Raw genomic sequence first — 17,542 nt, forward strand, 5'->3', positions numbered from 1 at the left:
CGATCAAATCAATACCTGATTTGATAACCTTTTGAAGTGACATAAATTCTATCAACAATTTGGACGGAAAAATTTGAGAAAAGTGTGTGATATTTAAAAATGATGAAACTCAAGAATAGAATTTTTGTTTTAGGCATTCAACTGAAAAATTGGTGTTTATCCGTACTTGCCAAAGAATACGTCTACTCTTTAACAACCTTTATCAATTATCCCTACTTACCAAATGGTTACGTCTACACTAGAACAACCTTGAAAGCATGGCGTAGAAGGCCCCTTGACAGAGTCACACAACCCTCAAAACTTTGATTACGATATTTTGGGAGAATTAAATAAAATTCTCTTTGACCTTTTCTTAATTTTTTTTTTTTTTTTTTATTTTTTTATTTTATCAAAACCATGTTCTTATTACACTAATCAAACACGTGTCAATGCATGTTGTTGATTAGTTAAAATGCATAATATTGCTGGAGATGCTCTAAAAAAAAAAAAAAAAACTCACTGGAGATTCTCTTGTAGAAAAGTAAACATTAGAAATTGTTTCCAATAGAAAAAATAATTATGTTAAAATATATGGAAAATATATAATATTTTCAGTATATTCCATAACTACGTTAATATCAAATATTTTCTATTTATAGGCTGATTGTAATCAAATCAAGGGGATTTGATTACTATGCTTGTATTTATACATTACCTTATAAATATGGACCTTTGTATTGTAAACAAAAAAAAGTTAATGAGCATAATGTAACGCTTAGGGATATTCCGAGAGGTGGACGTAGGTGTCTAACACCGAACTAGCCATAAAATTCTTTGTGTTTATTTTCTATATTGCTTCCGCTCATATTTCTGCATCTTCATTATTCAACAAAAGTTATCTCCAATCTTACAATCTCCGCCATTTATTTTTGTGGAGAAAATTTTCAATAATTATTTCATTGAAGTCAAGCCAAACTCGAAGAAAAGTTTAAACTAGTCAAAAGTAATACCATGCTCGTTGCAGGTGTCTTAAGTTTTCATTGATTTGAATAATTGACAGTTTGGGGCCTTTCTAGAAGAAGGGAGATACCAAAAATTAATTTGGCTACCTCTTCGTAATGGAAAAGGATCGTCAAAATATAGGGCCCCTTTGGTATTGCGATTTCAATAAGTACAATTTTAAAAATTACGTTTTTAAAAATTACGTTTTTAAAATTGCTACTTTTTAAAATCGCACAGGCGTTTGGTAAAACATACTAAAAAGTATTTTTTTTTATCAATTGAGTGTTTGGATAACATTAGCACATAATTGTGATTTCATGACCAAATTACCAATATGGATGAACAAGACAGAGAGGATGAAAAAAAAAAAAAAGAAAATAAGGGTTTTAATATATTTTTGGTGGGTATTCTTAGTATTTTTTTCATTCCCGTTCTAAAAAAGGTAACTATTGCGCCAAATATCTTTCTAATAGAAATCGTGATTTTGTTTTAAATTCGCACTTTTTTCAAATAAGCACCCTCTAATCAGTTTATGGAAATCGCAGATTTTTTTGCGATTTTAAAATTTACGTTTTTAAAATCGCAATCCCAAACACCTTAAAGTTGCGATTTGATTTAAAATCACAGATTAGTTTTTAAAAAATGCACTCCCAAACGCACCTATAATTTTTTTTAAGTATTTAAGCAACTTATTTTACCTTATTTTCACTTCAAGACAATTGATGAGCCAGCTCAAGCTCAATCCTCTTCACATCGAACTTCTTTAGCAGCCGTGTATATATATATATATATATATATTATCCATCTAGGTGTTTAATTTAATTATTATCTTTTTGAGAATCCCAAACCGTGTGGGCTCTTCCTTTGAATGCTCAGCTCAACCCCGACGGCATTCCCTTCATTATTTAAAGAAAAGAAAAGTTTAAATAAATAATTAAAAAAAAAAAATGTACAAAGGATTCCACGTATAAAAGATCCTTACGTGGTATCTATCACCTTTCCAATTATGGACCATGACAAATGAAAATAAAATCACAAGCTACAAATTATTGATCAAATCTTTTATTTTGATAAAATTATTGTTCTTGTATTGCATATAGTTAGTAAATCACTCTGTAATTTGAGTGTTGCCAGTAGTATAGGTAGTCCACTAGCATTTACCGCGCCAATCATTAAAATATTAAACTTATTTGTCAATTTGTTTTTGGAAAAATTACAATTTACCTCCCTCCCCAAAGTTGACAGCGTTTTTCAATTCGAACATCGAAGTTTCAATTTTTGCAATCCACCCCCACAAAGTTCTAATTTTTTTTCAATTCGACCAATATTATCCCAAAATTCCCATACTGCCCCTGATTTTTTTTTTTTATGAAAAAAAAAAAACAAATTTGGGGGTGCAAAAATGGCCAGATGGCAGCCACCCCGAATTTTTTTTTTTAATTTTTTATAAAAAATTAAAAAATAAAATAAAATTAGGGACAATATGGGAAGTTTTGGATACAATTGGTCAAATTGCAAAAATTTGGAACTTTGGGAGGGTGGATTGCAAAAATTAAAACTTTGGTGTTCGAATTGAAAAACACTGCCAACTTTGAGAGGGGGGGGGGGTAAACTGTAATTTTTCCTCTTTTTTTTTTTTTTTAATACAACACTCATATAGACTGCCATGCGAGTTTATAAAGAATGACAATAAAATTTGTAATAACCTCAAACATTTTTCGGATAATTTAGAGTTAGAAATAATTGTATTCCATTATATTAACCAAAACACTACTATTGACCTAACATGAGATGCTAGACCTATAACTTTTTTGTTAAATTACCACGCACGTGTAATATTTAATTGAAATAGGAAGTAAAGAACGGTAACAAGGTTCAAACTCATGACCTCTATTATGATAATATGTTAAATCACCATTTATCCCAAAAGTTTAAGCTAATATGAATTAGTTGATTTAATCATTTAATTAATATTATATGTTATTAGGGATAAAATCTCATTATCTCTCAACAACCCTCAATTATCTCATAAGATCCTACATTATCCTAACTACCTCACCTTATCTCTCTACTATCTAAAGGAAAAAGATTTAGGAAGCAATTACACAGATAAAACCCTATAAAAGGAAACACCAGGCATTAGTAAGGGGGATGGGTCATTATTTCTCAATACATTGCTAGCTGAGGGTCTTAGATCCAAAAAATGCTTCAACATATGTGATTGAAAGATGTTACGGTGGCTTTAATCATATCCTGACTAGTGACAAAATTGTAAAAGAGTTATAGGTGTAATTAACATTACTTTCTATTAATAAAGAAATGAGTGAAATTGCTCCATATTATCTTCTAAAATGTTCTTGAACATTTCCTGGTCGTTAATTTAACTAATTTCTATAAGGATGTCACCGTTTTATTTAGTATCTTTATTTATTTTTTATTTTTGTCGCTAGTAAGGATAAAGGATTCCTTATATAATTCGAATATAAAATGTATACACAAGAAAACAATAAATAATTCATGCCGGCAAAGAAACAATCCGTTAATGCGCCAAGGGACTCTCCAAGTCCTTGATGTAATTTCCAAGTCATTTTCTTTTTTGAAATTTTACATTAACTTCTTTAAACTCTCACTACATTATGTTACGTGTAGTCATTGTTAGAGTGGGTCTCTTATGAAGTATTATCAATTAAGTTGTTTTATTATTTTAATATTGTTGTGTGAGTAGGACTCTTATATTATGTTTATCTCTTTTATCTTGTTATTTGTTATTTGGGTAGGATTAGATTTATCTATTTTAAATTGAAGTCTTATCTCATGTGAGACTCTATTTTCTATTTTCTATTGTCTTTAAATACTGCATTATTTATAAATAAAGAAATCAATCAAGTAAATTATTCAAACCCTGTATTTGTAGGAGTTGAGAACACCTCGAATTGCTCATAAGAGGTTTAGGATTCCTCAAAAATCCTATAGGAGGTTCAGGATTGTCTATATCAATGTGTTGGTCTAGTGCATGAACTCCAAAGAAAAGTGGAAGAATTCCAAAGAAAAATGGAAGTGCATGAGCTCCAAAGAAAAGTGGAAGAATTCCAAAGAAAAATGGAAGTGCATGAGCTCCAAAGAAAAGTGGAAGAATTGCAAAGAAAAATGGACGAGTCGTTTGGCAGATTCAAGAGCACTTTGGCAGAAATAAAAAATGAACGCCTACGTGAGCAGCAACAAACGATGTTGCGGGTGCAAAAGCCGCATGCCCCACATCGCCACTACCACCACGCCAAAACTCAGCCGTCATGTTCAAAAATCCGACCACACCACCATCATCATATCAAAGTTCCACCACCAAAAATTTATCTGCACAATTCAGTCCACTAGCAAACACAATTTCACCATACCAAACCGGTCTTTAGTGGGACAAACTCCATCAGGTTCTCATTTCACAACAAAGACAAGAAATTTGGTGATCAATGCAACCTAGTTTTGCCGTTCACCAAAAAAAAAAAAAAAAGAAGATTGCCTTCTTTGTTTGGTTTAGAAAGAAAGAAAAAAAAAAAAAAAAGTGAGTCAAAGGAGAACGAAAAAGATTTTCACTGCAAGATTTTTGTTGATTCAAAGAGGGATGGAATGTTACATGTAATCAATTGTTAGATAGTGGGTCTGTTATGAAGTATTATCAATTAGGTTGTTTTATTATTTTAATATTGTTGTGTGAGTAGGACTCTTATGTTATGTTTATCTCTTTTATCTTGTTATTTGTTATTTGGGTAGGTTTAGATTTATCTATTTTAAATGGAAGTCTTATCTTATGTGGGACTCTATTTTCTATTTTATATTGTCTTTAAATACTGCATTATTTATGAATAAAGAAATCAATCAAGTAAATTATTCCAACCCTGTGTTTGTAGGAGTTGAGAACACCTCGAATTGCTTATAGGAGGTTTAAGATTCCTCGAAAATCCTATAGGAGGTTCAGGATTCATCGAAAATCCTACCATATCAATCTTTCTACTTAGTTCTTATCACGTTACGTAAGCACATAACAAAGTGGTATCAAAGCCAACTTTTTGTAACCCACCGCTTCAAGTTATGGAGGATTGTCTATATCAATGTGTTGGTTTAGTGCATGAACTCCAAAGAAAAGTGGAAGAATTCCAAAGAAAAATGGAAGTGCATGAACTCCAAAGAAAAGTGGAAGAATTGCAAAGAAAAATGGACGAGTCGTTTGGCAGATTCAAGAGCACTTTGGTAGAAATAAAAAATGAACACCTACGTGAGCAGCAACAAACAATGTTGCGGGTGCAAAAGCCGCATGCCCCACATCGCCACTACCACCACAATAACGCCAAAACTCAGCCGTCATGTTCAAAAATCCAACCACACCACCATCATCACATCAAAGTTCCACCACCAAAAATTCATCTGCACAATTCAGTCCACTAGCAAACACAATTTCACCATACCAAACCGGTCTTTAGTGGGACAAACTCCATCAGGTTCTCATTTCACAACAAAGACAAGAAATTTGGTGATCAATGCAACCTAGTTTTGCAGTTCACCAGAATAAAGAAAAAGAAGATTGTCTTCTTTGCTTGGTTTAGAAAGAAACGAAAAAAAAAAAAAGGTGAGTCAAAGGAGAAGGAAAAAGATTTTCACCGCAAGATTTTTACGACCTTGAGGACAAGGTCGATTCAAAGAGGGATGGAATGTTACATGTAGTCATTGTTAGATAGTGGGTCTGTTATGAAGTATTATCAATTAGGTTGTTTTATTATTTTAATATTGTTGTGTGAGTAGGACTCTTATGTTATGTTTATCTCTTTTATCTTGTTATTTGTTATTTGGGTAGGATTAGATTTATCTATTTTAAATGGAAGTCCTATCTCATGTGGGACTCTATTTTTTATTGTCTTTAAATACTGCATTATTTATGAATAAAGAAATCAATCAAGTAAATTATTCAAACCCTGTGTTTGTAAGAATTGAGAGAACCTCGAATTGCTCATAGGAAGTTTAGGATTCCTCGAAAATCCTACCATATCAATCTTTTTACTTAGTTCTCATCACGTTGCGTAAGCACGTAACACATTCATAATTACTCTTATAAACTTCAAAAACTCTCAATTTAATAGTGTATTAATCTTTAATTTTTTTAAAATTTTACCCTTACGTCAGGATTTTCCATTAAATTCTAACAGAAGGATGTCAAAATTTCTAAAATACTCTAAAAAATTTGCAAGGACTTAACGGAATTTTAAAAAATACCCACGCTTGAATCTTTGAAAAATAATTTAATATTTGTGTTTTTTTTTTTTTTTTTTTAAATGGTACTTTGGAAATTTTGATAGGATTTAAACAAAAATCTTAATGGATTGGTGAAATTGAAAAAAAATGAAAGATCGGTACATTAAATTGAGAGTTTTTTAAGTTTATGGAGCTAATTGCAAAGGTAGCAACTATTCAAGAGGGTTAAATTAAGTCCCCCCTCCCCCCTTCCCCTTTATTTATTATAATTTGCTGGCATGTATCGGCAGTAGGTGATTAGAGTCACGTCAGCTATTTAAAAAAAAAAAAAAGAATATAGCACTTTTCCATCACATATTGACATGTGTCAAAAAATTGTAAAAATGTTGTTGTAAGTCTAACATTTTTCAAATCAATATTGTAAACACAGACGAACTTGGAACCAAAACATAAATGATGGGTCAAGCCTAATTAGAAATTATCATTTCTTTTTCGCTTTCCTAAAGAAAAAGATTAAAAGGACAAGTAAAAATATGAACAATTCTTGAAATGAGATCAAACAAAACCAGGTTCTTAATTGGTTTAAATAAAACTTGGCAACACACATATGATATGAGACAGCAAAACACAGTAAAAACAGCACCATAAATGTTGGTAGGCCGTCATTGATGGTAAATAGGATGATCACACTATAACAAGTGTGGTCATCCCCACACCCGATTATTCCTACAAGAAGGTAATAACTTCCAGAGTTATTACCTTCTTGTAATAGTAACTTCCACACCCCATTATTCCTACAAGGACACAACTCATGGTCAAGAGTTGTGATTGAGGCTCTATAATGAGACTATAAATAGAATCTCATGAGAACATATTTATGTTACAATTTCATTCTTACATTAGTAGGAAGGTAATAACCTCCCTATGGAGGTTATCTGAAAAGATGACACAACTCTTGGTCAAGAGTTGTGATTGGAACTCTATTTATAGAGTCCCATAGAACATATTTCTGTTACAATTTTTTTCTTACGTTAGTCTCTCAAATTCTCTTGGTCCTTCATTAGATTTCCACCCTAACGGGGAGAAATCCTTCTAGAAGATCAATCAATAAAAATGTATAGTCATGAGTTATGAACAATATATCTTGCGATTTCACATGTCAAACTTGTGTTAACAAACAAAATCACCAAAAAAAAAGTGTCGTATTTTGCAAAATAAAATGTTCACATTTTCAAATTGTAGGTGAAATCAAACCCCAATTTTACTAAATACTTAATTGCATTTTTAAAAATTTTAAACTTTATTAAAGGACTATTTGGGTTTTTGATTTTAAAATGCATTTGGTCAGAGGAGGAATCACTCCCAATCTTGGGGGATCCCCGGCTACCCCAAAATTTAAAAAATGTCATAAATATTTGCAAATCTATTTTAAATTTTAGGTATTTTTAAATGGACCTACCAAAATTTATTTTTACCACCAAAGATTTTATTTGTTTAGTTTTGTCCCTCACCACCCTCCACCTGGTCTCCTAAAATTCTAATTTCACCCCTACGTTTGGTAACATCTCATTTTGGCACTTAATATCGTATATTAGCCTTTCAAAGTTAAAACCGCACGTTTGAAAAAAAGTCTCATTGCCTGTAATTTGAAAACACAATTTTTTTTTTACCTTTTCATATTATAATTTTTTAAAGAGGCACTTTGAAAAGATACATTTTTCTGCAATTTTTTATTTGGTTCGCACTTTTGGTGTGCGAAATTGCGCCAGAAACATTCTAAATGCATTTTGAAACCTCTATTTTTTCGAGCGGTATATTTTAAAACCGCCAACCCAAATGGACACTTCGAAAGTAAATATTCATTTTGTTTTTCAACCTTGTGCATGAGTAGCTATCTCAAGCTCTTCAAAATCCCCATTCACCTATTTCTTTCATTCTCTTTCCCATGAGGAGGAAAGAAAGAACAATAATAAAAACAAGTTTGAATATGTTTTCCATGAATAGCCATCCCACCTCTCCAAAATTTGATCCCACCTTGTCCCCACATGCATTACTTTCAAAGCAATATAAGACATTTTCTGTCCTCTTAGACCAAAATTTTGATCCCAAATTTGGCCACCAATGACCATGTCACACTCATGACACAACAACACATGCCATTTCAAACCTAATGCCATTGCCAACATTATCACATTCCCACAAGGCATAGAAAATCTCATTCATGCACAATCCCAATTCACCAAATCCCATAATACAACACGTCAAATCAAAAGAAATATACTATAAAAAAAAATATATATATTTAAAATTTTTGTATCCAAAAATTCCTATATTTGTTTTTGTTATTAATTTATTTTGAAAGATTTTCTTATATTTTGGTTTTAAGAGCACAAAAAAAAAAAAAAAAAAATTCATAGCCAAATAAACGGTACAAAACCATGTAATTTCTAATAACTTTTCTTTTTTTTTTTTTGGTACCATTTTCGTATATGTACACATGAACAAACTCAAAAACCCATAACCCAATTTTTTTTTTTTTTTTTTTTTTTTGGGTAAACTAAGAATCACTACCAACCAGTAAAATTTGCATATTCACTGTAAAAATCAGAAATCCCAGAAGCAGCCCAGAGCCTCTCATTGAGAGCTCCTTGCATATCGTCCGAAATGAAGGGTGTTCGGCACAGAGGACAAGTTTTCTGATCGTAGCCCATCCAACGGTCCAGGCAGCCCCGGTGGAAGATGTGGCGGCAGTTGGTGAGCCGGCGGATCTCGTGGTGGGGCTCGAACTCATAAAGACAGACGGCGCAGGACTCGGGGGGATCCACCAGGTCAGAGAACTTCACCACGGGGAGGATTTCTCGGATCAGAACCGCCGATACGGAGTCGAATTCGGGGTCTCGGGCCGGCGTATCGGGCCACGCAATGTCCGGTTCGAGAAAATCGGCGATGCCCAGGTGGCGAAACACCTCGTAGATGAGCTTCCGGAGAAAACCCAGAAGGCAAAGCACTTGGAGAAAGAGCTTCGGGAGCAAAAGCTCGGTGTAGCCCACTGGAAAACCCATGGAAGAGAGAAAAAAATGCTCTGAGCTTTGTTTTCTGTGTGTTTTTCGTATCTCTGAGAGAGAGAGACAGAAAGAGAGGAGAGAGAGAGATGCAGAGGGGGAGAGAGGGTGTGTTATATAAAGAGAAAGTGGAGGGGATTGTGAATTGTCTATAATGGGTATGCTTCTGAGAGTTTTTTGCTTTTGAGTTTTGAGTTTTGAGTTTTGATTTTATTTTAATTTTCTTTTTTATTTTTATAGATTATGTTACTATTCACTGCTGTCCTATTCATAGGCTTTTACAGACATGAATCCATTTGATGTATAAAGTATGTGATTATGTTTATCACTCAATTATGATAACATTTACAGTACTCCCATGTAATTCTTATGTATACTTAAGTTAGAGAGATGCTTTATGAACATTTTTATTTCATAATTATCTTACCATATTAACCTTGTAGTCTAACTAATGTTTGGATTTTGTTTTAACAATGACTAATTAAAAAATTAGTTAAAATTGTCATGACAGTATTGCAGAATAAAAAAGTAATTTATAGTATTATTCGTTAATTTTTTTTGGTGGTAAGACAAAGATTGTTTGTTTGTTCACATGAGTGTTTTGTGTTTGAATTATTTGTTTTGAAATGGTCAAATAGAAGAACAAAAGGTTTAAGGAACGGAGGTTTCACATTGATTTTTTTTTTTTTTATATTGTTTGTTTTTGCAAACGAATGGTTATTAGTAGATCACAAAATAATAATAATAATAATAATAATTTTAGCACCGTATCCGTTAAGCAATCAATATTGTTTAGCCCAGCTCACAAAAAGAAAAGAATTTTGGTGTTGCTAATTCTAGATACAAGGACGGTTCTTGAAATTGTTAGAAAAAATAATTAATTATTTTATTTGAAATGAAGGAAGAAAGAGTATATTTTTTTTTTTAAAAAAAAAAAAATCTAATTTCTTGTTAATTTATGAAGCTAAATTAATGTTATAGGGGAATTAAAAAAAAAAAAAAATGTTAAGACTACTTAGATGGTTTTGAGTGTTATGCGGTTCATTGCTCTTAAAAATGCACACAAATAACATTTCATACAAAAAATAATGCTATACACTAAAATTTTATCCCACTTTATTGATATAGCATTAACAATCCGTGGTTGTTTTTTTATTTATTTTTTTAACAAGAACGGATTAGCATAAAAAGTATGGTTTTTAACATCTTTTTTTAATAATGTTATTCTAATGTGACACTCAGGGGTGGAACTGCCCTTGCCTTTGGGAGGACAGAAGTTTCCCTAATTTTTTTTTAAAAAAAATTTCCTAAATTTTATGTATTTTTATGAGTTCGACCCCTCAAAATTATTTTTTTACCCTTAAAGATCTTCATTTTTTAGTTATGTACTTCTATCCCCCGTCCCCCTCGTCTCAAATCTTTGTTCCACCCCTGAAGTGGTGGTACAGTCAATCAACCTTTAAAATCCAAGAACCAATTGACAGTCCCGTATTAACAAAGTGACATATTGTAGTTTTCATGAAAAATAACACAAAATAAGAAAGAGGAGTACAAGAGGCAAAGATCGAACCCTAGGAAAACGTTGGCAACATCACCCATTCCATAATGTTGTGTGGTAATTGTCACACAAATGAGACCACGACCATTTGTCAGATCCGAAAGTGACAAAATAGTTAGTGGAGAGTGGATACAAATCACTCCTCCGATGGTTTCTTTGGTCACCAACAATCGCATGAATCGCATATAAACACAGCTTCTTTTTTCCTCACTAGCTTTGGCGATAGGGTTTAGGAAATTATCATTGCATTTTAATTTTAGTGTTTGTAAAGGTCACAGTCCCTTGGGATAGAAGTAACAACTGGCTAGATTCTTTGAATCACACACACACACACACATATATATATATATATAAGGTAGCACTAAAAAAACTGTTTGGGAAAACTTCACCTCGTTGGATAAGTTATGAGTGTTGCAATGTTAACTTCAAACTATCAAAAATTATAGAGTACTATTCCATTTTTTAGATCTTTTAAATTTCATCCTTACTATTAGGGTTTTTGGTTAAATTAAACGACAAATAGGTGAATTTTTTTTTTTTTTTTATACTTCTGTAAATTTTATAACGATACAAATTTACCCTTAATTATTATTATTATTTAAAAAAGAAAAAAGAAAAAGACTCATGGTTTGGCCGCGGGTCAGCAAATGTTAAGTTTTCTTTTTTAAAAACGAGAGTATTTTAATAATTTTGGCATTATTAAAATCCTAGCGGAGTGGTGAAACTAAAAAGAGTTGAAAAATTGGATATTTACTTTGCAACTTTTGATAATTTGAGGTCAATATAGCAAAATCAGTGACACATCGAGAGTATAAGAAAAGTATCTCTACCGCGTGTATATATATATATATATAACAAAAGATCTCCAATAACTTTCTTGCTTGAAGATCATGAATGATTTTGGTAAGAGAGAGAGAGAGAGAGGGGAAAGATTAATTATTAGGGATGAATGATAGAGAAATGGGGCAAAGGAGGGGTAAAAGGGGTGTGTCAATGGTGTTGAAACGTCATAGAGACATGAAGTGGGGGATGATGGTTCCACCAATCATCCCTTTGGAAGCCCACAAGACTTGCAATTTCGTAAAGAAACAACAAATCAATGGGAAAAGATCGGGCTAGTTATGGCTATTGGCTAGTGGGGGTGATGATATTTGGTGTCATTGTCCTTTCTTATTTACTTGGGGCACCACTAACATATCAAATGCCTTTTATGAACTAATTTCAGACAATGTTTTATATATCTCCACTAACATACCAAATGGCCTGTTTTTTTACACATTTTTCAACTCTCTCTTTCTCTCTCTCTTACGCTCGCACATTCTTATTCAGACAGTTTTCTTTTAAATTGAGTCAGAAGAAAATTCTTCAATTCAATTTTTTAAGCTTGTGATTATTCTCGTGATTAAGATTAACCCACTTGATCCCTTCATTGACCAACATGATGTGTAAAAGAAAGGGTGCATGGCTTCCAAATCACATAGCAAAATGCAAGTAAACAATTTATACTGGAAAAAAAAAAAAAATTGATAATAATGACAAATTTCATTTAGAAGTATACTCTACGAATAAATTAATGGTGGAGATAAAATTCTCGTATTATTGAAGAGATTAATACTTCTAAACACTTACAATATCTTGATTTAGTGCTAGAAAAATATTAGATTTACAACTCTTTTACAACTTACTACATACGTATCAGTATGTGATTAAAGGGTGGTAAAACAAATTTAGTAACTGATGTGGTTCCAATTACATGTTAACACGTGTCAGCAAATTTCATTACAAATTGAGCTTACATTTGTTTTCACTTATGATTAATGCCATTAAACGACGTATCCATTTCACAACAACTGACGTGAGGTGACGCGTTTTAAGTAGCGACATGAAAAGACACTTAAAACACGCTACGTCAACCATTATTCTTCACTTCTAAGGTTCTGTTTGTAAACTTTTTTTTTTTTTTTGACATATCTATGTCAAATAATATTTTTAACAAAATTATATATCGATGTATAATTTTGGGATTGAGATCTCAAGCAATTTTGCTATCTGAATTGTTAGCGTAAAAGATATGTTAATATGGATCCACTTGCTTAGGCATGTGATCAGTTCGTTCCATGGAGACCGACTTAATTTCTAGCGATCCAAACAATAAATTATTATCGAAGATGGGAACCAATCAAACTCATTCATTAGAGAGAGAGAGAGAGAGAGAGAGGCAATCTGGCAAGCAGGATGGGTTGGAGGGAGAAGAAGAAAAGGGTGAAGACAATGTGAATGGGGGGCTGGGCAGTGGCATGCCAAGCAAGAAGCACCAAGGCCCTGTAACCAAGTGGCACTGACATGTGCCTGATGGCGCCACGGCAACATTGGCCCACCCGATAACAAACCCACAGGCTACAGTTCTCAGGCCACATTATTTTAACTCATGCACGCATCGAACCCCGACCGCCGGGACCAGACCTCTGACCACTCACCACCATATCTGTTTCGTTCCTCTGTCTCATTCTTTGTCTCTCTCTCTCTCCATCCCCTCCACTCCCTCATCAGAATCACAACCACTTTCTTCTTCACTTGTTTATGTCAACAGTTTTCCCCATCATATATAGGGCCTCTCAATATCTCTATGATTGATACTATAATACCATTGAGGCATTGATACAGTACAAATTAAGACTATTCTATTTATGTATTTCTTTTAAGAATGATGAGTATTTGGAAAAACAAAAAAATGGGTCTTCCATTTTATCTACAAAAAAGCAAAACAAGGTTAATTTGTGGGTCTCATACGTACTGACGGTAGAGCATTAGCAAAACAAGGTCAAGGTCTACTTTTGTGTCAACGCTGATGGTAGACCATTAGCGTCCACATTTTTGTCGATGCTGATGGAGCGTCCACTTTTGTGTGAACGTTGTTTGTCCACCAACAGCGTCAACTTTGATTTCGATTCTAATTGATCTTCAGCGTTCATCGGAAATATTATTAGCGTCAACATTTGTGGACGCTGTTGGGTTATCATTGGCGTCGACTCCGTCGACACTGATGAGCTTTAGTTGGTCATCAGCGTCCACCTTATCAGTGTCGACATCAACAACGTCCACTATTGCACTTTAAGCGTCCAAAAAAAGTCAACACTAAAATTCAACGTTTTGTAGTGTGGATACCGGAGGCCTCATAGGTGGTTTGGCCACTTTGCCTTTCTCTCTTTCTTTTTTTTTTGGTGGTTTTTAATAATTTTTAAGAGCACTTTGAAAAGTAAAATGTAGAAATAGTCATGTGTAGCGCACGTGAGTCCATTTTAACTCCGGCTGTTAACAAAGGGTTTGATTTGTAAAGGTCATGTGTCAATTTTTTTAAGTTTTGCAGTATAAGTGCTAAAGAGATTATAATTTAGGAGGTAAAATGTATTTTCTCCTAATTTTGAACTTGATCAGATGGAGAAAGTGGGATTTTCTTGTTTTGGGCTCAAACTAGAAGGATTTGAGAATCCAAATTAGTCCAAAAAATGAATTTGGTGAACTATATATGTCCCCATATCTTTTGATATTGAATCACCTTTTCCACGCATGTGTTTACTTTCTGATCTTTTAAGTGATGCAACATGTAATCAGGTTGTGAAAGCAACATGTCAGTAAGTTTAACATATACAAAACAAACTTAGAGTGTGTTTAATTAAACAGATGTTTTTACTAAAAATTACAAAAAATGTCATATTTAGGAGTGCATTTGAAAAGTAAAAAAAATTCCAACCTTTCACGCGGCAAGCAAGGAGGTGCATGTTTAAAGATACACGTACAGTTTTAAAGGCAGAACTGCGATTTTACCAAACGCTTAACTGAGTTGTTAAAAATCATGTCTTCATTTCACAACGTTTTGAAATCGCTATCTTTTCAAACCCGCTAAGAAAAACCAGACTGAAATGAGGCAGGAGCTTGCCTTTCTGCAAGCTATCCGGCATTTGGCCCTATTAGGATCAGATTAACAGGTAGGCCAGCTAAATCCAACCATGATTTCTTTTTAATCCTGGGTGTAATGTTAATATCTTAAGCCAAAACCATCCCACTTGTCATATTTAACTAATTTTGGTTCTGAATTGTGGCTCACTCTTTACTCTTTGATTGCCTAGACATTTTATGCAGAAACTGCTTGAATTTAATATCTAATTATCAGAAATTACCTGCCATGATGTTGAACTAAGCTGAAGAACAAATATATATATCCAACCTTGCTTGTCAGATGTTGTCCATGCTTCACAACAATGTCCAAAAGACTAAGGAATAATTAATGGCAGGATTAGCAGCAACTTTATGTATTAAGCAGATGTAAAATGGTTTTCTGGGTTAGGGTTAATTTGACATGTGAGAGCACGTTGATCATTGCCTCATTGGTGATAAGGGCTGACAGGGACCACGTGGCTTTCCATATATATGTCTCTTCTCCTTTGTTTTCGGAAATTTCAAGTTCTAATCATTGTTTGTGTATATTTATTCTCCCTCTGGTGTAAGTGTTGAAGCTTTTCATTTTTTTTTTTTTTTTTAATTTATTTATTTATTTCTTTTTTCTCTGCTATTTTTTTTTTTTTTTTTTTTGAAGTAGAAAGCATTCACTTTTTGATTGTTGATGTAGACTAATTAAAGAGCAGCGTCTTTAATTTTGTAAAGAGAAGCGTTTTTGTTTTCTACCCAAAAAATAAAAGAACAGCGCACGCTAAAAGAAAGATAAAACTCCGCAGTGTATTTGAGAGAAATTCTCTAATTTTATAATGATTCAATGAGTTAGTTTTACATTATAAGCTATCCTATTTATAGAAGATAAATATTTGTAGAGAAAGTAAACCTAATCCTAGTAGAAATAGTAAATCTAATCTTAGTACAAATAGTAAACCTAATCCTAATAAGAAAAAGAAAATAATTAAAGCAAATCCAACCCCATTAAGGAAATAAAATAAAATAAAATTCTAATATAAAATTGATAATCAGCGGGAATCGTGACAATCTTTTATTTTGTATTTATATTGTCTGAGAATGGATAAAATTCTGATCAAGCGGCGCTGCTCTAATATTATTTTTGATATTTTCTTTTTCACCGAAAATATAGGTAAATATCGTCTTACATCAATTGTGCAGCAAAATTGCAAGCATATATGACTTGCCATTGAAAAAGATCATCACATTATGTCCTTATTTTGGGCTAATAAGAGATCTTTGGAACTATAGAGTATTCTCCTAGATGTTGCTTCTAAATTTGCCATTACACACACATACCAGTAATTATAAAACTATACAAGTCAAGCTTAATCCGACTCATTTAATTAAACGAGTTAAATTTCTCAACTCTAACTTGTTAATTTCCTGTTGAGTTCATAGGTCGTGTAAAAAACTGTCAAACTCTACTAATAAAGAGAGCTTTGGAATTATAGAGTACACTCCTAGATGGTGCTTCTAAATTGGCCATTATACGCACATACACATGCTAGTAATGGCTAAAAAAGCAAGGCATGCAGCAGAGGTATAGCTTGAAAAAGAAGGATTATGCAGAGATGAGCTAGTTTGATTCGCACCTGTCTGGCAAGTTGCTTATATATCAATTAGCATTACAGATATGTGTGTACCAAAAAAGTATAAAGGATACAGTCATCAGTGACATGTAATTACTGAAATATTTGTATGCATCTACTACCATCTTCTCCATTATATTCAGAGAATATGATTTCCAGACTCCTGTACAGTAGCTTTTGCTTTTGAACAGCTCACCCACCATAGCCTTTACTGTGCACCCACGTTTTGTTTGTGGGGAACAAAACCCCTGAGAATTTAGTGTAGTTTATTGGGAGAGTACCTACAGCTAACCAAAAATTGGCTTAAGTGGCCATTAAAGTATTAATAGTCACTCTCCCCCTCCCACCACTTTGTCCGTACTAAAATGTGAGCTTGTCCCCTCTTTGATGGAGATTTGGATTCTCTCTCAAGCTGCCATTATGTAACCTTGTCTTTTTTTTTTACAAGTTTGAATTCATACTCTATGTGGGTATATATATATTTCAATGATTTTTTTTTTTCTTTTGGTAGGTTCACTTTTAAGTCTTTAACTAATTTTTCCTTTAATCTTGCAGTTTAATGTTTTGTTTTTATAAGGCAAATAGTACACAAAAACCACAACAAACCAACACAGAAAAGAAAAGACCAGAAAAAGAAAAGAAAAAACAACAACAGAAGAAAGGGCTAGCACCCTTTGGAGGGCTGATGTCACTAATTGGTACATCAACGATAGGCGGCGACACGACAAAAAAATGAGAATGCTTTTACTTTGACCAGTAAAAACAGTCTATTTAACGGCAAAGATAAACGGTTCCGTCTTCCAATCAAGGCACATACACATGGTAGGTTTTGTACAAAAAAAACATGTCTTGAACTAATGTTCAAAGGGTTTATTGCTCTCACAGATTACTCAAAAGTAATGTTATAGTTGGGGGAATAGAGTAGATTAAGAGCATATTTTAGAGGACATTCTAGATGAGTGAACAGTTGAAGTAGAATATATTAGTAGCATAAGCTCATTGTTAATCAGTGAAGATGAGCATAGGGCCTAAAAAGGAGATTTCTAGGGGTTTGTAGGTGGATGGCAATGGGGCCATGATTGAGAAAAGCCAAGTGAATGGGGAGATTTCCAGACTCACACTGTAATGGTTGATGGAAAGATAAC

The 17,542-nt window shown here is 33.1% G+C and overlaps 1 protein-coding gene across 1 annotated transcript; it reads right to left on the bottom strand.

Moving 5' to 3' along the window:
• Positions 1-8,696: 8,696 nt before the first annotated feature.
• Positions 8,697-9,396, bottom strand: LOC132176035 (brassinosteroid-responsive RING protein 1-like). The gene has a single exon (XM_059588147.1). It carries the CDS (start codon positions 9,279-9,281, stop codon positions 8,787-8,789), a length of 495 nt encoding a protein of 164 aa, XP_059444130.1. The 5' UTR covers positions 9,282-9,396; the 3' UTR covers positions 8,697-8,786.
• Between the last annotated feature and the right edge of the window lie 8,146 nt (positions 9,397-17,542).

Source organism: Corylus avellana, chromosome ca3 (genome assembly GCF_901000735.1).
Source record: "Corylus avellana chromosome ca3, CavTom2PMs-1.0".
NCBI lineage: Eukaryota > Viridiplantae > Streptophyta > Magnoliopsida > Fagales > Betulaceae > Corylus > Corylus avellana.

Bases quoted from the DNA above. Each gene is read 5' to 3' on its own strand.
- LOC132176035 (XM_059588147.1), bottom strand. From the start codon at position 9,281: ATGGGTTTTCCAGTGGGCTACACCGAGCTTTTGCTCCCGAAGCTCTTT.